Raw genomic sequence first — 27,759 nt, 5'->3', positions numbered from 1 at the left:
AACACTGGAAAGTCTCACATACAGAGCATTCAATAAAGAAGCGTCACTCTCTTATAAATTATGAAAATATGTGTTTTTGTCTTTGGTAAATTCTGCTTTTCACAGTGATTTTATAAATATCTTTAGGCTGATACCAGTACAGGACTTTCAAAATCAGTACTGGGTGGTGGTCAAAGGTGTAGGAGAAAATCTTTAAGTGGAAATAAACCAAATTCATATAAGGTATGTTTTGGATTTATGGAAGGACTACCAGATTACTGATTTGCAGTAATTACTGATAGGTGTAAAGAGACCAGTTTTTAGCACCCATCACCTCTGTCATTCAGCAGTATGCTGTGTGAGCTTAGTTTGTATGGAGCATCAGCCTTTTCCATCTATCCAACCAGTTTCTTCCATTTATCCAGTTCAGGGTAGGTGGTTGGAATCTATCCCGGCTGTCATAGTGTGAGAGGTGGGGTACCCCTTGTTTACTCTTTGGACAAACAGGGTCAACTCTAACCACAGCAACAGGAGAAGTTGAAGTACGAAAATTTTCTTCAGTTCATCGAACTGAACTGAAGAAGCTTCTCGGATGAGATGTGAAACATCTTCAAGAAACTTGAAGAAGTCAAGACACTGTTCTTTCCAAGCTTCTTAGAATATGATGACCTGTTGAAGTTGAAGTACATTTATTTGACCTTTAAATACAAAGTATGATCACAAGTATGGGAAGCTAAAAACTCAAAAACTTTAACTGAGTTAAATTTGGTGCATTCAGCCTCATCTCTTCTCGGAGAGGTACTAGTACAGCTTTAACCTCACTTCATCCAAGACATGTAGTGCCCTTTTGTACGTTGGTCAACTATGACCTCTCCCTGGAAGTCCACTTCTGACCACTTGCACATTTTCAGTGTGGGATGGGTCTTGAACACAGCAATAAAAAGCTGAATCTTCAACTTAAATTTCACTTCACTGCAGAAAGAAGAAGAGGAAAACCTCACATCAAGGGAACTTAATCTGGGGAGTAAAACTGGTGGTAAGCAATAATAATACTAGTAATAACCCTGTTAATGCCTACTATGGTTATTATAGCATTTAATCTTACATTAAAAGCATAATTTAGACGTCCTTAATTTGATTTTCGGGTCAGTGTCAGTTATTAGAGTGAGCTCGCTTTTTTCATTTTAGTTCTTAGTTGTTAGGTTTTAGTTTTAGAATATTATATTATAATATAACAAACTCGGGATCTCGCAAAACAAACTCGGGATCTCGCAAAACAAACTCGGGATCTCGCAAAAGTTTTGCGAGATCTCGCAAAAGTTGAATTCCAACAATGGCGGCAGCTACTTAGTTGTAATATTACTCTTTCTGGGTCACAAAATACACTTTTAAGATATTTTGAGGCGTGAATGTAGTTGTGTAAATGTCAGATACCTGCTCGGTTTACAAGACATCACATATTTGCAAAAGTGCTCCGACGTTTTCGGAGATCTGACACCCACCATCTCGAAGCTAATGGGAGGTCGAGATCTACTACATCCGGGAGGAACACCGCTTTCCCGGCACATCGTGCCTCGACCTCCCGGTCGGCTTCGAGCTGGCGGCCTACGAAGAATGCGGCTAAAACTTTTGCGAGATTAAGACGGACTTTTGCGAGATCTCGCAAAAGTCCGTCTTCATTTTTTTTCTCCCATGTCCCCTGCGGGGCTCCGTACCAAACAGATATTACAACTTTTAAAAAGCAGACACGGACAAAGACATTTCAGTCTTAGTAAACATATGCGAGGAAGTCTGTTTATTTTGGTTATGTTAAAAATTGGCCAAAATGACTAAAGATGTGCACAAGATGTGCCCAGATCAGTAGGAGAGGTGTTCCAAATAACAGGACCACAGAAACTGAGGCACACTTGGGTCTCAATCTACGATCAGTTGAAAGATCTGCAGCTGATGACTTGAGTGATCTGACTGGTATTTGAACAGTGAGCAAGTCAAAGATGTAGTAGGAGGTCAAACCATAGAGTGCTTTGGGAACTAATACAATCATTTTATATTGCACTGGAAGCCAATGAAGTGATCCTGATACTGGGGTAATAGAGTCAGATCTCTGCATAAGCACTCCGACTGGTACATTTTGAATGTGCTGGAGTCGTCTTACTGATGATTTGGAGTGTACAGAAAATAGAGCATATAATGATCTAACCTGCTTGATATCAAAGCATAGTCTATGCTTTGATATCAAGCAAACTGTTTAAAGTTAATAATGTGTACTTTATTAATCCTGTAAGAAATTGTTTAGCCCTCTGCATTTAACCCACTAACTCAGTGGGCAGCTAACAATTCAACGCCCGGGGAGCAGTGTGTAGGTATCTTAGGCGAGCTGTTCGATGGATTTGAACCTCCAACTTTTTGATCATGGGGCGAACACTCTACCTACTGAGCTATCTCTGCCCTTCTTCACTGAACCCACTTCATTTTAGAAAAGGCAATGATAGATATTCTGTCTCTGACTTTTTTGGACCAACAGCAAATGTTTCTGTCTTCAATCTGTTTAGTTCTAAAAGGTTGTGAATCATTCAGTGATTAATGCCATCAGTGCAGCTCATTACTTTCTGAATAGAGGTCAGATCATCAGAGGAAAACTGATAAGTATTATGTGCACAAGAAGAGTAGGATATGTTATGATTCTTACCAAGTGGGAGCATGTAAATGTTAAAGAGTAATGGACCCAAAGGATCGAGCCTTGAGGAACACCAGATTGAATTTTTATTTGTGCAAATATTAAACCGCTAATAGACACACAAAAGCCCCTCAAGTCTTCAGTATGATGAGAGCCAACCATCAACCCACCTGTTAAACCAACAGAGCCATGAAGCCTTTGAATTAAAATGTCCCGCCCCATAGTGTCAAAGGCAGCACTGAGACTGAGCAGCACTCAGTCTGCTGTTTCTGTGCTGTGATTGGATCTGAAACCTCCATGGAAAAGTAAAGACTGCGACATGTAAGATATTCATTTAGTTACTTGTAATAAAATGTTTTCAATTTTTGATGAGGAATAAAAGATTAGAAATAAGTCTATAATTATTAAACACCAATGAGTCCAAGTTATTTTTTGTGATTAGTTGTGTGATTACAGCACATTCAAGAGAAACAGGGAGAATGTTCTCCAAGTCCCTGTGTTGGTTTCCTCCAGTATCCTATCCTATAAAGTTTGACAGGAACCTTTGGCTAAAATAGGACTTTTTGTCTAAACTGCTTTGATTGGTCAGTGAGACTTGCAAAGTGTGCAAACATGACTGCGTTACATTAATAAAAGCACTGATACAGTGTTAAAGCCAACTGTACTCAGCAATAAATCCTAGGATATCCTGTGAGCCCTGAACTCAGGTCAGGGTTCAGACTGGGGCAGTATACATGAAAAACTTTCTATTTCAAAGAAAGAAGAAGTCGATCTCTACAAACAGCTTATTTTGCAAATTTACCTCCTCAAAATTCAGCAGTTCTTTCATTCTTGAGAATACAACGTTCTCAAAACAAAAGCTGATGACCCTTCTACTGATGCCCAATTTAACACAGTAATATTCTTAATATCATTAGGGTACGGGTGATGATGCTGACCTCAGAAACTGAAGTTATAAGTTTAGCTACAATCATTGTGAGGTCTGTTTACACAATAATGGATTACATGTTACATAATGTTGCTTTTGAGGGGGGGAAATGTCCCAGCTGGCCAGAACTAAGACCAACATGTAGAATAACAGAGGTAAAGCCTGCACTACCATTACACACACAAAGCTATCCAAGTAAGGCAAGGCAAGGCAAGGCAAGTTTATTTGTATAGCACAATTCAACAACAAGGTGATTCAAAGTGCTTTACAGAGACATTAGAAACAAGAACAAATAAAAAGCATGATTTAAAATTGAATAAAACAAGCAAATAAACTAACTAACTAATTAACAAACAAACAAACAACAGTATATAAAATCAAAACAGATAAAATCAGAACATAAAAGTAATATGATTATTGCTTAGACATAACCTTTCAGGAAGAGAACAGAAGTAATCATGTCCCAAAAACCACAGAGAGACTGTGTTGATTTTTGAGATCAAAGAAGAAAATGTTTATATCAGCTGAAGTGTTTAACTCTTCAACATATGTGGCAACATGATTCGACTGTATCACATGGAGAGTAATCTGTTAAATTCACCAAATCTCCCCAGGCCACTGCGGCTCCAGCATTCAAACTGAGCATCTTCTGAAGCTAGCAAGAATTTGTAAACCCTCATGAAATAGGCCATTCAGGTAAGTATCTGTTTTACATTAAGCTAATTTAAGTTTATTTTGGACTGATCATTCATAAGAGATAACATTATGCTTTGAGTGAGTCAATATGACCCTCTGTCTCACTCTAATATTGGTATAATATTTGTACATCATGGCAGCTGTACTACTTCTCCATCACTGCACATGAAGCTTCAGATAAATGTTGAGTTTTAAAACATTAACACTCTGATGCTGTTACTGGTGGAGAAGCAGCAAACCTCACTGCTGTGCTATCTTACAGTTTCTGTCTAACTGCTGAGCTGGAAAACCTTCATTGACCAGGATGTGCGGTCATGTAGAGAGACTGGTTTTAGGTGAGTTAAAGGGGGGGGGGGGGGGGGTGAAAGAGGTCTGTGTGACTGGTCATGTCTAAAGAAGCTGCAGCTACTTTCAGCTTATTCACAAAAGGTCACCACAGCAGGTAGTTTGGTGTATTTATGCACTGGATCCCCTCTTTGCACAGCCCCACAGGAATTTGTGTCTCCTTTCAAGATCAAAGGAAAATTATTAGTGCTTTATCCCAACAAATTTAGTTTTTGAATCATTACCAAAGCATAAAATAATACATTAAAAAACTATAAAATAAAGTTTTGTAAACTACAAACATGTAGAGTCACGGGTGGAAAAGAAAATCCCACTGCTGTTATGTCTTTTATCAATGAAGGGTAACAGCGTTGAACACAGAATAAAACATGATGATTTATATAATTAAGATATAAAAATGAACAAAAAATAATTCAATGTCAAAATGGCTGTGTTAGTGTTAGAGTGACGATTCGGGAGCAGTTTACATTGTTGAAAATCCTTAAATGGCCAACATCATCTTCAAGCTTTAGATATGAATGTTTTGCATGTAGTCATTGATTTAAGAACAAAGCTGTAAGTAGCCTGATGTATTTCTTTTTCTTTGTTCACCGTGAAACACTGAAAAAGCAAAAATACATCAGACATCAATTTAACTCCTGTTGGGTTGAGAAGGCTGAGCTGTGAAATTTATGTTTTTAAAATATTCAACACATGGGTAGCACCGGCCATATTCTTTATAGAGAAAAATAATTACAGAGAAATTGGAAAAATTCAGTTCTTCACTGAAATTCTTGTGTTCTCAAGTTGAATGAACAACAGTTTTACCATTTATGATGTAGAATTTTACATGGACACACTGATGCATCGTTTTGATTCTTCCCTCTAGTCTCTTTTCTCTTCATGACATCTTCACCTGTTGCAGGTTGGTCCATTCTCCCATGTAACAAATTCCTGTTTTTGTTCTGTGGGAAATATTTGGATTTTGAATCTTTGTTATATCTCTCTGACAGATGGTCAGATCAGACTAGCTGGGTCTGGGTCCACTCGGTGCTCTGGAAGAGTTGAAATCTATCACAGTGGCTCCTGGGGAACAGTCTGTGATGATGACTGGGACTTAAATGATGCTGAAGTGGTCTGCAGACAGCTGGGCTGTGGGGCAGCAGTAAATGTCTATCAATCAGCTCACTTTGGTGAAGGTACAGGACAAATCTGGCTTGATAATGTGGCCTGTTCAGGAACTGAAAGTTCTCTAACCACATGTCAGCACAGAGGATTTGGGAAACATAACTGTGGACATGGTGAAGATGCTGGTGTCACATGTTCAGGTGAGACGAAAATTTTGTGGTTGGTTCAAGCTTAACACATGAATATGTATCTTTGGACATTTCTTTGAAGCTACTTTAGTCATTGATGCTACAAAATGTCCTAACTCTTCTGTTTTGGTAAATCCAAATCACATTTTCTGACAATCTGATATTATGATTCTAATTATTTTTGGCTTAAAAACAAAATAGACAAAAAAGCAGAGCTCATCTCCAAATGATACAAGTAAACAACTCAGCTAGACTCTTTTTCATTGCTGAGTCCCAAAGATTTTGTTTTTACGGGTAGAGTGTCTGAAGCCATGCATGCAGTGGTTAAGACTGTTGCTTCACAGCGTGAAGATCCTAGTCTGGGTCTTCTCTGTGTGGAGTTTGCATGTTCTCCCCAAGTATTCTAGCTTCCCCAGTCCAAGGTTAAGACATCCATGTGGTTAGATTAATTGGTGATTCTAAACTGACCATGTGTGTAAATGTGTGAATGGTTGGATGAGTTAGCCTCGCGGCAGACTGGTGACCTGTCGAGGTTGCTGCCTGGCTCCTTTTCTATGACAGCTTGTATAGGATAGAGCCCCACTGCAACTCAGAAATGAAAGAAAATCGATGGATGTTTTACCTGCATATGTTACATTCGAGTTTGAATGTTTTTATTCTTAGTTGAGACAGGTTGTAGCAACATTAACTGTATATTCAGTTTGTGTTACTGTCCGTATGTTGTTCCATGGCTCTGACTGTTACACCTGCTAACTCGGAATTTCTCTCTTAATGTGCAACAAAGGACCACCTGTTCGTTTTGCATTTGTTTTAGTTGAGCAAATTCTGCAGGCCTCTCCTGTACATATAGATTTGATCATTTCCATGTGTTTTGTGTGTAAAACATTGAAACTCTGTTAATCTTCTCTAATTTTTTCATAGTTGGACAGATAAGATTAGTTGGATCAACTCAGTGCTCTGGAAGAGTTGAAATCTATCACAGAGGCTCCTGGGGAACAGTGTGTGATGACAGCTGGGACTTAAATGATGCAAAAGTGGTCTGCAGACAGCTGGGCTGTGGGGCAGCAGTAAATTTCTATCGATCAGCTCACTTTGGTGAAGGTACAGGACAGATTTGGCTTGACGAAGTGGCCTGTTCAGGAACTGAAAGCTTTCTAACCGCATGTCAGCACAGTGGTTTGGGGAAACATGACTGTGGACATGGTGAGGATGCTGGCGTTGCCTGTTTAGGTGAGAAAAAAGATTCATTTATAAATACTTAATAAGGTATAGATGGTCATCACTTTAGATGTCACACAAAATACTGAAGTAACAACTAATCACTGCTTGAATTAACCATGAACTAAAGATATTAGATATTAGATATTAAATGTTGTAATCATTCAATCTTTCTAGAAGAAAATCCAAGCCAAAGGTGTGCGTGAGAGTCTAAATGTTCAAAAACTTTCATTTCTTACATTATTTTAAAAAAATGCATTTTTCTGCTTATTGTGACTACATGCTCACTATTTGCCTCTTTTAATTTTAAAAATGAAAATGAAGATGTTATACATTCAACTCTATGTTGTTTTGCTTTTCAACAGACAAACCAAAACCCAGGATCTCCATTAGTCCTTCTGGTCAAGTTACCTGGGGTCAGAATGTCGCCATCACGTGTTCGATCACAGCTGATCAGTTAAGTGGAGCATTTATCTTCACAAAGACCTCAGGCTCATTCAGCAGGAGAATAACATCAAGCAGAAACTCTGCTACCCTCAGTATCTCTAATGTAAACCTTGACAATGAGGGATCCTACCAGTGTCAGTTTCAGAGGGATTTGATTCCAGACTCCAACGCCCCTCTAAGTGATTCTGTGAGACTCTCAGTGACAGGTAACTTTTGATAAAATTTATACAATTTAATTTAATATAATTTTAATGTAATTCCTAATGACAAGTTCCTTCTTTAGTTTAAAGGAAATATGAACTTTTCACATATATTATTTTTCAGTCAACCTCCCAAAGCCCAGAATCACCAAGAATATTATTGGTGCAGTCACCTGGGGCCAAACTGTGAGCATCACTTGTTCAATCTCAACTCAGCATTTAGGTGGAACATTCACTCTGCAGCAGACCTCAGGCTCATTCAGGAAAAGCCAAACATCGAGTACAAACTCTGCTACCTTTAATATCCCTCAAGTGACCTTCAGTAATGAGGGATCGTACCAGTGTCAGTATCAGACAAGAGTTTCAGGTCGAGACTTCAGATCCCCACAGAGTGACCCTGTCAGAGTTTCTGTTACTGGTAAGAGACAAAGATATTTCCTTTTTTGTTTTCTGTTAACTTTAAATAAAAGTTCAGTTGAAACCAAGTTGGAATGTAAAGTCATACCTTTCCTGAAAGGAAACACTCACTATGTTATTTATTTATTCTTCAGTGATCCTCCCAAAGCCCAGCATCTCTAAGAGGCCAGCTGGAGACTTGACCTGGGGTCAAGATGTTAGTGTCACTTGTTCAATCTCAACTCAGCATTTAGGTGGAACATTCACTCTGCAGCAGACCTCAGGCTCATTCAGGAAAAGCCAAACATCGAGTACAAACTCTGCTACCTTTAATATCCCTCAAGTGACCTTCAGTAATGAGGGATCGTACCAGTGTCAGTATCAGACAAGAGTTTCAAGTCGAGACTTCAACTCCCCTCAAAGTGATTCAATCAGACTCTCTGTTACAGGTAAGGAGGAACTTTAGTTGGTCTTTTTCTTTTCATCATCTCAAATAGATTAATTAAAACAACAACAATTTGAAATATAGAGCTAAACCTCAGAAAGGCAAATATATGATTTTGTGTTTTTGTGTTTTGTGTTTCAGTGATCCTCCCCAAGCCCAGCATCTCCATGATTCCTGTGGGGAATGTGACCTGGGGCCAAACTGTTAGCATCACTTGTTCAATCTCCACTCAGCATTTAGGTGGAACATTCACTCTGCAGCAGAGCTCAGGCTCATTCAGGAAAAGCCAAACATCGAGTACAAACTCTGCTACCTTTAATATCCCTCAAGTGACCTTCAGTAATGAGGGATCGTACCAGTGTCAGTATCAGACAAGGATTTCAAGCAGAGACTTCAGCTCCCCTCAAAGTGATTCTGTTAGAATCTCTGCTACTGGTAAGAACTGAAATGTGAAATTTTCTATTTGGGCAGACTGCTGATGAAATGTTAAAGAAGTTGTAAGTCAGCTTCTATCAGCCTACAAGACTATAAGTGCACTTGATCCACTCATTTGTCAGAATGATTTGCAAGGTTTCAATTAGTTGGATTTTCTGAAAGAAAACAATAGCATGGAATTTGGCTAAATACAGGGTAAATTTACATTTAGTAACATTGGCTTGACAGTCGAAAGGGAAAATATATTTTCCAATCATTGTTACAATGTGTATTCATGTAGTTCACAAAGGCAATGAAAGAAGCTAGGAAGATATCACTTTTCTCACAGACCACTATTCGGTTATTTCTCAGTGATCCTCCCCAAGCCCAGCATCTCCATGATTCCTGTGGGGAATGTGACCTGGGGCCAAGATGTTAGCATCACTTGTTCAATCTCCACTCAGCATTTAGGTGGAACATTCACTCTGCAGCAGACCTCAGGCTCATTCAGGAAAAGCCAAACATCGAGTACAAACTCTGCTACCTTTAATATCCCTCAAGTGACCTTCAGTAATGAGGGATCGTACCAGTGTCAGTATCAGACAAGAGTTTCAGGTCGAGAATTCAGATCCCCTCAAAGTGATTCAATCAGACTCTCTGTTACAGGTAAGGAGGAACTTTAGTTGGTCTTTTTCTTTTCATCATCTCAAATAGATTAATTAAAACAACAACAATTTGAAATATAGAGCTAAACCTCAGAAAGGCAAATATATGATTTTGTGTTTTGTGTTTTGTATTTCAGTGATCCTCCCCAAGCCCAGCATCTCCATGATTCCTGTGGGGAATGTGACCTGGGGCCAAGACGTTAGCATCACTTGTTCAATCTCCACTCAGCATTTAGGTGGAACATTCACTCTGCAGCAGACCTCAGGCTCATTCAGGAAGAGCCAAACATCGAGTACAAACTCTGTTACCTTTAATATCCCTCAAGTGACCTTCAGTAATGAGGGATCGTACCAGTGTCAGTATCAGACAAGAGTTTCAGGTCGAGACTTCAGATCCCCACAGAGTGACCCTGTCAGAGTTTCTGTTACTGGTAAGAGACAAAGATATTTCCTTTTTTTGTTTTCTGTTAACTTTAAATAAAAGTTCAGTTGAAACCAAGTTGGAATGTAAAGTCATACCTTTCCTGAAAGGAAACACTCACTATGTTATTTATTTATTCTTCAGTGATCCTCCCAAAGCCCAGCATCTCTAAGAGGCCAGCTGGAGAGTTGACCTGGGGTCAAGACGTTAGCATCACTTGTTCAATCTCAACTCAGCATTTAGGTGGAACATTCACTCTGCAGCAGAGCTCAGGCTCATTCAGGAAAAGCCAAACATCGAGTACAAACTCTGCTACCTTTAATATCCCTCAAGTGACCTTCAGTAATGAGGGATCGTACCAGTGTCAGTATCAGACAAGAGTTTCAGGTCGAGAATTCAGATCCCCTCAAAGTGATTCAATCAGACTCTCTGTTACAGGTAAGGAGGAACTTTAGTTGGTCTTTTTCTTTTCATCATCTCAAATAGATTAATTAAAACAACAACAATTTGAAATATAGAGCTAAACCTCAGAAAGGCAAATATATGATTTTGTGTTTTGTGTTTTGTATTTCAGTGATCCTCCCCAAGCCCAGCATCTCCATGATTCCTGTGGGGAATGTGACCTGGGGCCAAACTGTTAGCATCACTTGTTCAATCTCCACTCAGCATTTAGGTGGAACATTCACTCTGCAGCAGAGCTCAGGCTCATTCAGGAAAAGCCAAACATCGAGTACAAACTCTGTTACCTTTAATATCCCTCAAGTGACCTTCAGTAATGAGGGATCGTACCAGTGTCAGTATCAGACAAGGATTTCAAGCAGAGACTTCAGCTCCCCTCAAAGTGATTCTGTTAGAATCTCTGCTACTGGTAAGAACTGAAATGTGAAATTTTCTATTTGGGCAGACTGCTGATGAAATGTTAAAGAAGTTGTAAGTCAGCTTCTATCAGCCTACAAGACTATAAGTGCACTTGATCCACTCATTTGTCAGAATGATTTGCAAGGTTTCAATTAGTTGGATTTTCTGAAAGAAAACAATAGCATGGAATTTGGCTAAATACAGGGTAAATTTACATTTAGTAACATTGGCTGGACAGTCGAAAGGGAAAATATATTTTCCAATCATTGTTTCAATGTGTATTCATGTAGTTCACAAAGGCAATGAAAGAAGCTAGGAAGATATCACTTTTCTCACAGACCACTATTCGGTTATTTCTCAGTGATCCTCCCCAAGCCCAGCATCTCCATGATTCCTGTGGGGAATGTGACCTGGGGCCAAGACGTTAGCATCACTTGTTCAATCTCCACTCAGCATTTAGGTGGAACATTCACTCTGCAGCAGAGCTCAGGCTCATTCAGGAAAAGCCAAACATCGAGTACAAACTCTGCTACCTTTAATATCCCTCAAGTGACCTTCAGTAATGAGGGATCGTACCAGTGTCAGTATCAGACAAAAGTTTCAGGTCGAGACTTCAGATCCCCACAGAGTGACCCTGTCAGAGTTTCTGTTACTGGTAAGAGACAAAGATATTTCCTTTTTTGTTACCTTTAAATAAACGTTAAATTGAAAGCAAGCTAAAACATAAACTCATACCTTTCCTCAAAGGAAACACTCACTAATTTATTTATTTATTCTTCAGTGATCCTCCCAAAGCCCACCATCTCCAAGAGTCCAGTTGGAGTGTTGACCTGGGGTCAAGATGTTAGCATCACTTGTTCAATCTCAACTCAGCATTTAGGTGGAACATTCACTCTGCAGCAGAGCTCAGGCTCATTCAGGAAAAGCCAAACATCGAGTACAAACTCTGCTACCTTTAATATCCCTCAAGTGACCTTCAGTAATGAGGGATCGTACCAGTGTCAGTATCAGACAAGGATTTCAAGCAGAGACTTCAGCTCCCCTCAAAGTGATTCTGTTAGAATCTCTGCTACTGGTAAGAACTGAAATATGAAATTTTCTATTTGGGCAGACTGCTGATGAAATGTTAAAGAAGTTGTAAGTCAGCTTCTATCAGCCTACAAGACTATAAGTGCACTTGATCAGCAGAGTGAAGCTGACCCCCCACCCACTTGAAACGTAAAGGCAAATAGGCGGAGCGGTTAGTGCTACGTTTGTCCAGATTTGTGCAGGTAAAATTAGCGTTTGTGCTGCTACGGTTTCCGAGATATTAAACTTTATTTTATAGGTCATTCAAAGGTCACCATCCCCCCAGACTGCTCCAAAACGGGCCAAAATGGTCTACTTTTTTAGTGCTACGTTTGTGCTGGTTTGTGCAGGTAAAATTTGCGTTTGTGCTGCTTCTGTTTTAAAGATATTAATGAAAATGTAAAGGTCAACCAGCCCCCCCACATTACCCAAATCCAACAAAAGTGGTATCAAACGTTTGTGCTACGTTTGTGCTGCAAAGATTTTCGTTTGTGCTGCTATCATTTTAAAGATATTAATAACAATTTCTAGAGGTCATCAGAGGTCAACCAGCCCCCCCACATTAATTAAATCAAACAAAATGGGTGTCAATCAACTGTGCTACGTTTGTGCTGGTTTGTGCTGCTAAAATTTTCGTTTGTGCTGCTTCTGTTTTAAAGATATTAATGAAAATGTAAAGGTCAAAAGGTCAACCAGCCCCCCCACATTACCCAAATCCAACAAAAGTGGTATCAAACGTTTGTGCTACGTTTGTGCTGGTTTGTGCTGCAGAAATTTTTGTTTGTGCCATTATTTTAAAGATATTAACAAAAATTTCTAGAGGTCAACCAGCCCCCCCATATTAATGGAATCAAACAAAATGGATGTCAAACGTTTGTGCTGGTTTGTGCTGCAAAAATGTTTGTTTGTGCTGCTAACATTTTAAAATGTTTAATAAAATAACATCTTGATGCGTGCTTAATCATCCAGGTAAGTAAATCCCAAAAGGTTGATTCTGTTCATCTGGACATTTTCAGTTGGAGAAACGTTTCGTCACTCATCCAAGTGACTTCTTCAGTCTCAGCTGACTGTAGGTTTCCCCAACCATATAAACAGTACATTTGCATAGTGAAGAAAACTAGCGCCACTGAATGAACAATGTGCCGGGGGGTTAATTCCATGATTGTTAGTATGCAAATTCTTATGACCATTGATCAATGACAACTAATCAAAGCCTATTGATCAATGGCCATGAGTACCATTCACAGAAAGTGGGGAATGGCTACAATCACAGCATTGTAGGATGGCGAAAGATGTACCCTTGGGCCCCCCTTCTCGATCCAGAGATGGTCAGCATCCTGACAGCCCGATGGACGAAGCTGTCTCTCAGTCTGCTGGTTCTGCCCCGGAGGCTCTTCAGTATCCTTCCTGATGGCAGCAAACTGAAGACGCTGTTGAAGGGATGAGTGGAGTCACCTGTAATGGAGACGACCTTCCAGATGAGGCAGGTGCAGTAGATCTCCTGGGGAGGGAGGCAAGAGAGGTCCCCACAATGCTCTCGGCTGCTCTCACTACCCGTTGTCATTTTTTCCTGCAGAACACAATGCAGGAGTCATACCACACAGTGATGCAGCTGGTGAGGATACTCTCAACTGTGCCTCTGTAAAAGGTGCTCATAATGGGGGTTGAATCTCTTGTGCTTCTCAGTTTGCAGAGGAAGTAGAGTCACTGTTGGTCTTCTCCACATTCAGGGACAGGTTGTTGTTGCTGTACCACTCTGGCAGATGGTTAACTTCACCCCTGTAGTAGATCTCGTCGTGGGTCAGCAGAATGAAGAGAAGGGAGCTCAACACACATCCTTGGGGAGCCCCCGTATTCCGTGTTCTTGGGCTGGAGGTGTTGCTGTTGACCCGTACTGTCTGCTGTCTTCCTGTCAAGAAATCTAGCAGCCCGTTATACAGCAAGGTGCTGATCCCCAGCAGATCCAGTTTGTGAATGAGTTGCTGGGGAATGATGGTGTTGAATGCTGAACTGAAGTCTATGAACAGCACTCTGACATATGAGTCTCTAGTGTTCAGATGTGTGAGGGCTGAGTGAGGGGCAGTTGAAATTCCATCATCGGTTGAGCGTTTTGACCGGTATGCGAACTGAAATGGATCCAGGTTGGGGGAAAGCAATAATTTGATTTGATGCATGACTAACCGTTCAAAGCACTTAACTTAATAATGATGGAGGTGAGTTTGACAGGACGGTAGTCCTTAAAGCAGGAGATAGATGACTTCTTGGGTTCAGTAATGATGGTGGAGGGATCTCCACACACTGTCTGGGGATTGTGTCACCACGGTCTGTAGAGTGGGCTTGTAGTCTGTGATGGTTTGTATTCCTTGCCACTGCCTCCAAGTATCTCTGCTGTCGCTGAAGCTTTGCTGTAGCTGATGCCACGTGACAGGTTTGCCCTTGCTGTTCTTAGACTCACCTAATTCCCGGCTCTGAAGGCTTGCATTTTTCAACTTTAGGAGCATTTAAACCTGACCTGTGAGCCATGGTTTCTGATTGGCCCAGACAGTGATAGTCCTGGTCTCTGTGACATCATCGATGCATTTTGGGATGTAGGCAGTGACAGTTTCTGTATATTCCTGAAAGTCTGTGGTGTTGTCGTGTGTGGCGGCCTGTGGTGGAAAAGCAGTGCCTCTGAGGACCCTTCTGGCCACACCTGTACCTGCTTACGAACTGGTTTGGTGACTTTGACCAGGGGCCTGTGGGAACCCATGGCACACCTAGATTTCTGCCTGTACTGACCCTTATGCAAAATAGGTGGAATTAAGACAGTTCCAAAAGCAAACACAACTGATCAGTGCTGAGAGTGGTCCTGTTGCTGAGGTTGGGATGATCCTGTAATCTCTTATGAACGACCTCCAACGCTTCTATGACTGGGATGCAAGTGAAGACAGATGTAACATCTCTCTCTCACTGTACATGTACTGTTTATAAAATTAGGGAAACATAACCTGCACAAACAAAATAATTTGCAGGACAAATGTTTGACATCAATTTTGTTCGATTTGAAGAAGGTAGGGGGGGCAACTTCACTCACGGGTGTTTATAAGGTTGGGGAAACCTGCAGTCAGCTGAGACTGAAGAAGTCACTTGGATGAGTGACGAAACGTTTCTCCAACTGAAAATGTCCAGATGAACAGAATCAACCTTTTGGGATTTACTTACCTGGATGATTAAGCACGCATCAAGACGTTATTTTATTAAACATTTTAAAATGTTAGCAGCACAAACAAACATTTTTGCAGCACAAACCAGCACAAACGTTTGACATCCATTTTGTTTGATTCCATTAATATGGGGGGGCTGGTTGACCTCTAGAAATTTTTGTTAATATCTTTAAAATAATGGCACAAACAAAAATTTCTGCAGCACAAACCAGCACAAACGTAGCACAAACGTTTGATACCACTTTTGTTGGATTTGGGTAATGTGGGGGGGCTGGTTGACCTTTTGACCTTTACATTTTCATTAATATCTTTAAAACAGAAGCAGCACAAACGAAAATTTTAGCAGCACAAACCAGCACAAACGTAGCACAGTTGATTGACACCCATTTTGTTTGATTTAATTAATGTGGGGGGGCTGGTTGACCTCTGATGACCTCTAGAAATTGTTATTAATATCTTTAAAATGATAGCAGCACAAACGAAAATCTTTGCAGCACAAACCAGCACAAACGTAGCACAAACGTTTGATACCACTTTTGTTGGATTTGGGTAATGTGGGGGGGCTGGTTGACCTTTACATTTTCATTAATATCTTTAAAACAGAAGCAGCACAAACGCAAATTTTACCTGCACAAACCAGCACAAACGTAGCACTAAAAAAGTAGACCACTTTGGCCCGTTTTGGAGCAGTCTGGGGGGATGGTGACCTTTGAATGACCTATAAAATAAAGTTTAATATCTCGGAAACCGTAGCAGCACAAACGCTAATTTTACCTGCACAAATCTGCACAAACGTAGCACTAACCGCTCCGCCTATTTGCCTTTACATTTCAAGTGGGTGGGGGGTCAGCTTCACTCTGCTCACTTGATCCACTCATTTGTCAGAATGATTTGCAAGGTTGTCAATTAGTTGGATTTTCTGAAAGAAAACAATAGCATGGAATTTGGCTAAATACAGGGTAAATTTACATTTAGTAACATTGGCTGGACAGTCGAAAGGGAAAATATATTTTCCAATCATTGTTTCAATGTGTATTCATGTAGTTCACAAAGGCAATGAAAGAAGCTAGGAAGATATCACTTTTCTCACAGACCACTATTCGGTTATTTCTCAGTGATCCTCCCCAAGCCCAGCATCTCCATGATTCCTGTGGGGAATGTGACCTGGGGCCAAGACGTTAGCATCACTTGTTCAATCTCCACTCAGCATTTAGGTGGAACATTCACTCTGCAGCAGACCTCAGGCTCATTCAGGAAGAGCCAAACATCGAGTACAAACTCTGTTACCTTTAATATCCCTCAAGTAGGGCTGCCACAAACGATTATTTTGATAGTCGACTAATCACCGATTATTTTTGCGATTAGTCGACTAATCAGATCATCATCCATTGGACGTAAAACTACAGCTTATTGCACCAGCAGCATCTGCTCTTATATAACTATCATTAGCTTACAGCTTTAAGTGTTTAAGGTCTGTGCTAACTAAAAATAAAGACAAGATGATAGTTTATTAAATTTTAATGAAATTTGCAGATTGTTTCGGTGAAGTTTAATAAACTCCTTGCTATCTAAAATATAACAGGACACTGGAGTATATTCTGGAGCATCTCACACTTCTGATAATCAGTTGTCTGCTTGACGTTTATTCAGCTGTGTAAAAACTATAACTTTAATCTCAGACAAACTGATTTACTCAGGAACAAATAAAACACTAAAAAAAAAAAAAAGCCAAACAATAACATTTTAAGTTATCTAAGTGACTCATATATATTTAACCTGAGTAGCGAAAGACGGCGGTGGGTTTGAAAACGATTTGCGGGGAGTCCGGTGTTCTCACGGCGCTAGTGAGCCTAGCCCCCGGCTCGCTAACGAGCTAGTGGGTAACAGATGTCTCCGAAAACGTCGGAGCGCTTTTGAAAATATGTGGTGTCCTGATAAACTGAGCAGATATTTGAGGTTTACACAGCTACATTCTCGCCTGAAAATATGTTAAACGTTTATTTTGTGACCCAGAAAGAATAATAAGAGTAACATTAAAACTAACTAGCTGCCGCCATTGTTGGAAACTGCGCTGGGACACAACTGCTTCTTCTTCTTCTTTGGGGTTTAACGGTAGCTGACATCCTTGTACATGCAATGCTGCCATCTTCTGTTTCAGTCCGTTATTAAACTCTTAAATCCTGCCACTTATTCCTGCGTCTTTTGTGATCTTACAAAGCTTCAAACGACGCGTCGACTATTAAATCAGTCGTCGACGATTTTGATAGTCGACGTAATCGTGACTAGTCGACTAATCGTGGCAGCCCTACCCTCAAGTGACCTTCAGTAATGAGGGATCGTACCAGTGTCAGTATCAGACAAGAGTATCAAGTCGAGACTTCAGATCCCTACAAAGTGATTCCGTCGGAGTTTCTGTTACTGGTAAAAATTGAAATGTAAAAATTTCGGCTGATTGCTGATGAAATGTTAAAGAACTGTAAGTCTCCATTTCTCAACCGAAAGTTATCCTTTCAGCCTCTGTGCCACTGTCACCTTAATTGAAATGGAATTGAGTTGACAGGAAGCTAAAGTGAAATGAAACTCATACCTTTTCTAAGATGAAACACCCACTATGTTATTTATTTATTTTTCAGTGATCCTCCCAAATCCCACCATCACATCAAACACTGGTGGTGCAGTAACCTGGGGTCAAGATGTTAGCATCACCTGTTCAATCTCAACTCAGCATTTAGGTGGAACATTCACTCTGCAGCAGAGCTCAGGCTCATTCAGGAAAACCCAAACATCAAGCACAAACTCTGCTGTCTTCAGAATCCCTGAAGTGAATTTCAATAATGAGGGATTGTATCAGTGCCAGTATCAGACAAGGGTTTCAGGGCGAGAATTCAGCTCCCCTCAAAGCAGTTCTGTCAGAATATCTGTTACATGTAAGAAAAAAGATTTGCCTATTATGATTTATCATTTATGTGGATGAATACTGAAATTCAATTTAGTGAGTTATTCCTCACCAAAAAGAAAATAAACTAATAATGTGTTATATTTCTTCAGTGATCCTCCCAAAGCCCAGTGTCTTCGTGATGCCTGTGGGGAAGGTGACTTGGGGACATCGCGTTAGCATCACTTGTTCAATCTCTACTCAGCATTTAGGTGGAACATTCACTCTGCAGCAGAGCTCAGGCTCATTCAGGAAAAGCCAAACATCGAGTACAAACTCTGCGTCCTTCAACATCACTGAAGTGAACTTCAGTAATGAGGGATCGTACCAGTGTCAGTATCAGACAAGAGTATCAAGTCAAGACTTCAGCTCTCCAAAAAGTGACCCTGTCGGATTGTCTGTTGCTGGTAAGAGAAACCTATTTTCTTTAACTCAAAATGAAAGTTGAGATGTTAAGTAAGATACGTAATTCCATAAACCTTTTCTTTACTGTTACAGAAGAAATCTGATTAGCAACCTTAACGGTGACTTTAGCAAAGATGGCAAGTTAAAAATACAAAAACAACATCATCAGTAGATTATGCTGATGAGATAGAGCAAAATACTTGAGTTTCCAGACTCTGAGAAAGAACTTTAGTTAAATTGCTGGGGTTTTCTCAGTTGTATTATTGAGTGTCTACCTTACAATATACCGGTAAAGCGCCTTGAGGCACAGTATAAATAAAGCCTAATTGAATGGCTAGATAAAGCTGGGTATTATGTGCATAGCATTGACAATGTATGCTATGTCTTGTAATGATACCACGTAAGTGAAGCATGTATAATGCAAACAGAATTTGTCCTAGCAAGTGTAACCCCCCTCAGTCTCTATTTCCGGTGCTGTATGAGTAAAACTCTCTGGACTCGAGATGGGTAGGGCTCAGGCGTGGTTTATTCCCCTTTTTGTGGGTCTCTGCAATAACATGGGACATGAATAACAATGGGTTTCCAGCAACAGGATTCCGCCCAAACACAGCAAAAGCTTCATTGCTACTAACGGATAAGCTAATGATCGTATAGTGGAACTCTCAGTTTTCTTAAAATAAATAAAAAACAAATATTGATTGAAAAATAAAATGGCAACAAAACTTATCACGGAAAATAAAATAGAAACATTACTGCATTGTGGTTTAGGTAACAAAAGAGAAATTAATTCACTTAAATGCACATTCATGTAAATATAAATAAACTTCCAGACCAAAGCCAAAATTTCCTTTCATGTACAATAGTAAATGGAACAATGCTGCCATCTACTGGGCAAAACTTAATAAGCAGTATTTCTTGAACAGAATTAGCCTGCAGCTCAACCAAATACATGTTTCAAATACACATACCTGCAATAACATGGGACATGAATAACCATGGGTTTCCAGCAACAGGATTCCGCCCAAACTATCAAGAGAAGTTTCAAAATTATTAGACACGACAGTCTCCTCTAGCTGTTAGCTGCTAGCTCAGCGTGTCCATTTTTCCTACCGTCTAACCCATAATTGCAAAACAAGGTCATAAAACTGAAATCTACTCAGATGCTACTGTATGGGCAGTTCATGCTGTTAATGCACTGTCATGTTAACTTCAATGAGGATTTTCAAATATGTTTTAAACTCATGTTCAGTCAGGGCGGACTGAGGAAGAACTTACCACAGCAAAAGCTTCATTGCTACTAACTAGCTTAGGGAAAGCCCGTTTACCAGTAGCAGACTTCCGCTGCGGATTTTCAAAATAAAAGTTTCAAACTAAACCCATGGTTGCGATCCCAAGTTTAACAGGAATTTAACAACAACAAAACCATATTCATTCTTTTACATCGTTACACAAGGAACAATCTGGAACTCCATAATTAAACTTAGTGTTTGAAGAAGACTGTCCATTTACATGAACAAACTGGAATCTATTAATCAGATATAATGCAAATTACTGCATTGCAGTACCTTTATTTCGTATAGCATGCTCTAAGCATTGTATTGGAGATTATATATCGGAATTTCAAGAGCAGGATGTTACCTCGAAACCAGAGGTGAGTAGTAACGAGCTACATTTACTCCGTTACATTTACTTGAGTAAGTTTTGTTCTGAAAAAAACATTGTGTGTATTTTTTATCATAACTCTGGTTTTACGTGGCCCATCGACACAATTCCAAAAACTGGTATGTAGTTTGAAGTCCGCACTTTCGACCCAAGTTGAAATGGAGACTCTGACTCGCTGCATCTTGTAGCTGTGTCGTCTTAAATCGGTCGTATGATTTTGACGCGCCGGCGCGTCCGGTGACCCCACACAGCAAATCCAGCATGTCCAAATTAACACTGTCAGATTTGATTTCAACACTATTAAAGTGTCTATATGGGTCCACACCAGAGAGTGTTAATTTAACTCTTTTTGGAGAGTTGGTACGTTAACTCTGATTTAGTGTTAAACACCAAATCTGTCTGGAGTTGATAATTTAACACTTGGTGTTAAGAGTTTATATATTAACTCTCAAAGAGTATTTTAGTTTAACTACGTAAGAGTTATCTTCTAATTCATTCTAAATAGCGGGAATTTTACTGTTCTGAACTAGAAATTTCTTTTGGAAATAAACATTTACTAAAAAGATGCAATGGTTTTTGAAAAACATTTATTCTGAACTGTGCACCACAATTTCAAAACATTTTCTGAAAGATGTAACAGTATACATGTTCTCACTTTCATTAGAATTTTGTTTATCAAAAGGTCTGACATGGTAAATGCAAATAACAGCATTCTCATCACTTATTTCTTCAATACAATATGCATGTCCTTCATTCATCCCTTTGTGGAACTTCAACGCACTTCTGCTCTCCCCCATATTCCATCTTCACAAGCATATCCTGTGCGGAAATTGAATAAAAATTAGTTGACACTAATTAATGGCACAAATAATCCAGTAAACAATTGCAGCACAGTAAAAAAAAAAAGGAATCCTCTTTGAGCCATTACTTGTGTAAAGTATTTTCCCAAAAGACAAGGACACAGGCAACAGGTAATACTGAACTAAATGTAAAACCTCAACCTTTTTCATTTTTACCTAAACCGTGTGCACAAAACTCTGGAGGGATCTATGCTAACGTAGAATCCAGTCAGGACGCCTGCTACTGCTGTTTGCTCGTTTTTTTTATTTTTATGGGCGATCGTTTTCAGGCTTCAAGTAGCACCATTATACCAACATTTCACATTCTAGACATTGTTTTAGGTGTATTTGACCAAAAGTTTGACTGAAAATTCACATGCAAGCTTTTTTTCAAGGCTGTGGTATTTGCCCGCAAACAATACCTTTCAGCTAGCTAAAACAGAATATTATGCTATCACCGAGCAACATGGCTACTGCCTTTCACACAGCTTTGTCTCAACTCCAAAGAGCCACAGAAGTAAAAGCTCATAATAATAATTGAAACAATCTTTGAAAAAATGACTTGCCAAGCATGGCAAACAACTCAAATATGTAGAGCAAAATGTTCTGAAACGGCTTCACTTCAGCTTCGATTGGAGCCGTGCTGGGGGCGGAGTCTGTGAATTCACTCTATTGGTGTCATAGCCCCTGTAGGAGTTCAGAGTTAAGAGGTCAAGAGTTAATGTTTCCATTGTAACACCTCCAGATTTGACAGAGAAACACTCATTTTTAACACTCGATTTTAACTACTATCATTTTACACCTCAGAGTTACATTAAAAGAATGTGACTCTGCTTAGAGTAAAATTAACTCTACTTTTGCAAGAAGACTATTAACACCAAAACATTTAACACTTTTGAATTTGCTGTGCAGAGGGTTAAAGTCAGTTACAGCACTTTCAGAAAGACGTCTACTGTGATGACGTCTAATCATCACAGTTTCTATGCTATATGTTAGAACAAGATCTAAAGTGTTACTAAAGCGGTGAGTGGGTTCTTTTAGATTTTGAGCAAAGCCTAATAAAAGAATAAATGCCATGTTGAGGCTGTCATTTTTAGCCTGTACATGGATGTTAAAATCAGCCACAATCCTTTTTTTATCTGAATTGAGCAATAAATCAGATAAAACGTCTGACGTCTGTGTAAGGTCCAGGTGGACGATAGATGATAACAAATAAGACTGGTTTTTGAGTTTTCCAATTAGGGTGGACAAGGCTAAGCATCACGCTTTCAAATGAATTCAAATACTCTCTGGGTCTTTGGTTGATTGATAAGCTGGTGTGGAAAATTGCTGCCATACCGCCCCTCAGCCTGTGCTTCGAGGATTCTGAAGGAGGCATTGATTCATTTAAGCTAACGTAATCAATCTGCTGCAACCAGGTTTCTGTAAGCAGTCTAAAGTGATTTGTTGATCAATTATTCATTCCTTTACCAACAAGGACTTGGATGAGAGAGACCTAATTTTTAATAATCTGCATTTCACTATTCTACTCTTTGGTGTGAAAGTGGATATTGCATTATTCTTTCTTTGTGATTTTTCATGTTTAAGTGATTTTTTTCCCAATTTTTAGTTTGTTTTAAGACACAGTCTCTAAGGGGATGGCCGCCGGGATGATTTTAGGGAGACAACAGGAGGAGAGAAGTTGCAGAGGCATATTTAACTGCAACTCTGCTTCTCTGGATAGTCACATTTTGTGGGGTTTGGCCAAACAAATCGGCCAAATTTCCATGAGATGAGAGAGCTGCTCCATTCGAAGTGGGATGGATGTCATCTCTCCTGACAAAACAGGGTTAGGGTTAAAAATCCTCCAGTACGTTTGCATAAAAAATATGGTAGTGCTATACTAATATGATAATAAAAGCATTTTTAAAAAGCTCTATTTTCTGTTGTCTATAATGTAGAGGGTAACTTTTCCTCCACAACTAAACAGGAAAATCAGTAGAGTGAAGGGTTAAAGCAGGATTCGCCAGTGCAAATGGTGGCGAAACCCTAAGATCAGTTGTAGTGGCTCAGCGTGAGGAAAAGAATCATAACTCATAATAACTGAATAATAATTAACGTGAGGTCCAGTAGATTTTCTTAATGTGGAGGCAGCTCTTTGTGGATTTGCACAACTGCATTCAAAAAGATTTGAGCAGATCTTTCACATCTACCTTACAATATAAAGCGCCTTGTTGTTGTGATTTGGTGCTGTATAAATAAATTGAAAATGAAAATTGAAATTGAACACAATCTCTTTCCTAAACTAACCGTATACTGTATACAATTGGTGCAAAGGTCGAATTTAGTGAATTGATCTATGCATCATCAGCTTTAATGCAGATTAATTTCCTTTACTTCATGTAACCTAACACTAACCATGAGCACCACAGCCACTGTGCACAAGCCCAAGACAGTACAACAAGCTGACCTGTTTATCCCGGACAAAACTACCCAATATTTTTATGCAACATTGAAATAACACAAAGTTAGTAGAGCTTAATTTATTTTGCAGGATGTTTCACAATAAAACGTTTTTTTTAATCAAAACACATCATGTACAAATCCCATATGTAATTCGACTTATGATATTAAATGTAATCTTAAATTTGCAGTTAATTTAGTGTCACAGTCCTTACCTTTTGTGTCTCTGTTGATCTTGAGCTGATAGAAATGTTACATTTGGAATTACCTGCCAATTAAAAAACATTACTTCCAAAGTGCTTGCTCCTCTTCTTCAGGACTAGCTGCTGAAGTACCGTGACTTAACTTGTGTAATTTACAGGCACCTGCACTCATTCCAGCCCACTTTAACCCCCAAGTATAAACACTATAAAAGACACTGTTGAATATAATATGTGTTTTGAAAATGTAAGGATGAAAAGTAAAAAGTTGCCAGAAAATTAAATACTCAAGCAGAATTCCATGGTAGACTATTTTGAGAGCAGTGCTTAAAAGTGGACTTTTATGTTTTTATAGCTCCAGCTACAATAACCCCTGTTCCCTGCTGGACAATCTCACCTTGCAAAGTCTGTACATTTTGTTACAGCACTCTAATCCAACAGCATATCGATTACAAATGGCAGTGGAACTTTTCAATTAGTTTTTCCTACAGAATATAACCCAGAAATATCAGCTTCACTTCAGCTTGTTTAATAGTTTCAATGCATCTTCAGAATCCTTAATCGACCCTAAATTGTGTTTACTCTGTCTCACTTTTACCCAGTGACACTGCAGCAGCCCAGCATCTGCCTGACATCTCCTAACACTGGGCTGGTCTGGGGTCCTGAAGGTGTAGAGGTCATCAGAGGTGATGACTTTGTCTTCACCTGCTCCATTTCCTCCCACTTTCCTGGAGGGGTTTTCTCCCTCATCTTCTCGGGCTCCAACATCACAGAGACCAAGCCAGCTGTCAATAACTCAGCCTCCTTTACTTTTCCTGAAGCTGACTATGAACACCAGGGCAACTACAGCTGTGTGTATGAGGTCGTAGTTGTCTCGAGGAAATTCACCTCAACCTTCACAGCAATGAGTGTCACCATTAAGAAGGCTGGACTGAAGCTGTACTTAAGTAAGACCTATAATTGATTTGAAAATTACCCTAAAAAACAAATATATTCTCTGGGTGTCTGTTGAGCTCAGGGCATCCTCAGAAAACCATTATTATTAATGACACTGGTGGCTGTTCGGTGAAGTGCCACCTAACATGCATTTTTATGAGAACTCCCAAAACAGGGATGAGACATACACAAGGCATTCCTCACTATTATATTGCTTGGTGACATGTACTTGATGTTATACGAACCGGTGGGATTGACTGTATTGGTTAGTAACAGTTAAACATAGGGTAATAAAAAGAAAAGTTAACTTGGATGTTACGAACCAGCTAATGCTATATACATGCTGCATATCTCAGTAAAATTGAGGTAGCTAAGCTAACCTTTTGGTGATGATAAAGTTAGCAAAAATGTGATTAGCTGGCCAACTCATCAGCACCACAAAAATCTGCTTAGTTGTTACTCCATCTGCTAAAATGAATTGAAAATGGCCAGTTAAGTTACCAGACCAATCTTTGTTGGACCGTCTTTCTTCTGGCTAGTACTGACTTATCTGTTCATGGCCTTGGTTTACTTACCTTAATGTTGTTATTTACTTTTTTTTGGTCACTAGCGAAAAAAACCTGTCTCAGTCAATAATTGTGTTTTTTGCTTTTTTTTGCTTTGTCATTTGTTTTGTGCTAACAGCCAGTTGTTTGTGTTCTGTGTACTATGGTTACTCATTGTTGACCCTGAAACTACAAGAGAGTCACTTAGGCAAGGCAAATGGGAGGAAGTGTTTTAAATCATATCCTGTGGCCTGACCAATCCTTCACATAGAAATCAGTGTAGAGACTGTGAGAGGCAACTGCTGTCGGGGAAGACAAGAGAAGTTAGGATACACTCCACTCAGACAGTGGCAATATAAAACATTTAATATCTGAGAAAAACATTTCTACTGTATGTTAAATAACACAAATTTCATGTTTTTCTCATGTTTTTCTGTTGTAGTGAGTATGATCACGATCGTCTCAGTCTCAGCGCCCCTATTGCTGCTTCTGCTGGTCCTGACTGTGGTCTTCCTGGTCTGCAGGAGAAGGAAACAAGCTGAGAAGTCTGAAGACCTTGTCCATTTTCAAAGTGTGTGCGCACAGAGTTACAGTACATTACAATAACAGATGAACTGAGAAAGTATTTCAATTTGCTGACGTATGATATTCTAATGTTTGTGTTGCAGTTATTTCAAACAATTACACCATTGATGGTGAGGAAGAGCCGCATTATATCAGTTTTAAGCAGAACGACACAACGAAGAAGGTGGATCAAGGACAGTGTATGAAGACAGTTGTGTGTGAAGAGGATCATGATCATGAGTGAAAAAGAAAATGAAAGGGCAGCCAACTTTTTATTTTCAGTTGGAGTAGAAGTGAAACCTGACCTGTTCAAAAACAGAATAAATACCACAGCACGATAATACTTTTAATAATTCAGTCATTATCAGCCCAAATGTGCTCTCTGTGTTGCTTAGAAAAAGATTTCTTAGTTTATAAATAATTATGAAACACTCAGCAAATACTGAGACTTAAAGTCTCAGTATTTGCATTATTAATCATTATCGCAGGTCAAGGTCATAGGCCACTGTTCTATCATAGGACTCATTGTTTAAATGTAATGATATTTGATTATTCTTTCTAAAGGAAAATGCTAATGAGACATGTGTACCAAATATTGATAGAATTATCAAAAATACAAATTCTGAATTTTAGGCAAAAAGTGAACAACTATAAAAATAAACTTACAAATAATCAAAGAGCTGTGTACATTTTGGTATGTAACACAGTAACGCTAAATTTATTAATTATTCAGTTATTCCAGTCAAAACACAGAGGATAGTTCCAGCAAATCACACTTTACTTTTATATAACTAAGTGAGGTGAGTGGTCACACACAGTTACATTACTTACACTCGGTAGCTATCCTCAGGTTGAAGAGTGCTGAGCTCCACGTAGCTATGATCTATTTTATACTGTATTCTAATAACAAGTGATGTGTAAGTTGATGCACTTATTATAGCAAATAATAATCATTTTCATCATCATCATCATCGTTGTTGCTAAATTTAAATGTAACCTCATCATTTGTGGTTTTAATCATTGTGTCATTACTGTGCACATGGATGTTGTTCAGCTTTACTCCAAATTCAAATAAAGGCTGCTGCCAAAATATCGAAATGCTTAAATCTCATTACACACATAAAGAATTTCAACTATTTAGGAAATTATTAATAAACTAATGAAACAATTGTGTTTAGATTTCTTTTTGGCTGATAGCTTTTTTAAAGACGGGGTGGGGGGTATTATTTTCACGTTGGACTTTTTTTGCTCTAAATAAGTGTAAACTGCATTTAAAGGGTCACTTTACCCAAACCGGCTAGAAAGCAACCCGAAGATTCTAACCTTACTAATCATTTTAATTACACATAATTACACATTCAAGTAACACACAACAGGTCGTGTGTGCGTGCATATGTTTGTATGTGTCTGTGTGTGGGGACGTGTCATGTTTTCATTTTTAAGAAAGGAGAAGTTAGCAGACATTAATATGTATATCTGGTCATCTAGGATGCCCTCTGGACCCAGTGGAGGTGGTGAGTGACAGGAGAATGGCGGCTAAGCTGTCATCCCTGTTGGACAACATCTCCTGCCTCATGCAGCAGACTGTGACAGCACTGAGCAGCTCCTTCAGTGGGAGACTGCGGCACCCACGGTGCGGGACGGAGAGATTTCACAGGTCTTTTCTCCCCACTGCTGTCAGACTCCACAATAAAGACTTTGCAGCTGATCAAACCCTCACACGTGCAATAAGACTGCTATATGTGCAATTCTTGTACAACTCTTCTTCTGACGAAGTTGTACTTTTGTATTTTCTTACTCAGTTGTATATAGCATTTGTATTTCTATTTTATTCTATTGTATATAGTATTTTATTTTTATTTTATTTTATTTTATTGCATTCCAGTGTTTTCTAATTTCTTCTACATAACTTTGCACTTTTGCTGTAACAAAACAAATTTCCCACCTGTGGGACTAATAAAGGTCATCTTATCTTA

The 27,759-nt window shown here is 39.2% G+C and overlaps 1 protein-coding gene across 1 annotated transcript; it reads left to right on the top strand.

Moving 5' to 3' along the window:
* The first annotated feature begins 963 nt into the window (after positions 1-963).
* LOC105940647 (uncharacterized) lies at positions 964-27,759 on the top strand. Its single transcript, XM_076882919.1, has 21 exons — positions 964-1,015; positions 4,199-4,280; positions 4,543-4,615; positions 5,494-5,529; positions 5,618-5,932; positions 6,842-7,150; positions 7,504-7,791; positions 7,910-8,203; positions 8,337-8,630; positions 8,768-9,061; positions 9,413-9,706; positions 9,843-10,136; positions 10,271-10,564; positions 10,701-10,994; positions 11,346-11,639; positions 11,766-12,059; positions 17,889-18,182; positions 18,304-18,597; positions 24,341-24,685; positions 25,662-25,790; positions 25,888-27,759. The coding sequence occupies exons 3-21, from the start codon at positions 4,585-4,587 to the stop codon at positions 26,025-26,027; spliced, it is 4,827 nt and encodes a 1,608-aa protein (XP_076739034.1). The 5' UTR covers positions 964-1,015; positions 4,199-4,280; positions 4,543-4,584; the 3' UTR covers positions 26,028-27,759.

Source organism: Maylandia zebra, linkage group LG4, assembly GCF_041146795.1.
Source record: "Maylandia zebra isolate NMK-2024a linkage group LG4, Mzebra_GT3a, whole genome shotgun sequence".
In the NCBI taxonomy this organism is placed as follows: domain Eukaryota; kingdom Metazoa; phylum Chordata; class Actinopteri; order Cichliformes; family Cichlidae; genus Maylandia; species Maylandia zebra.
Note: the sequence above shows the minus strand (reverse complement) of the source record. Positions and strands in the feature narration are given on the sequence as shown.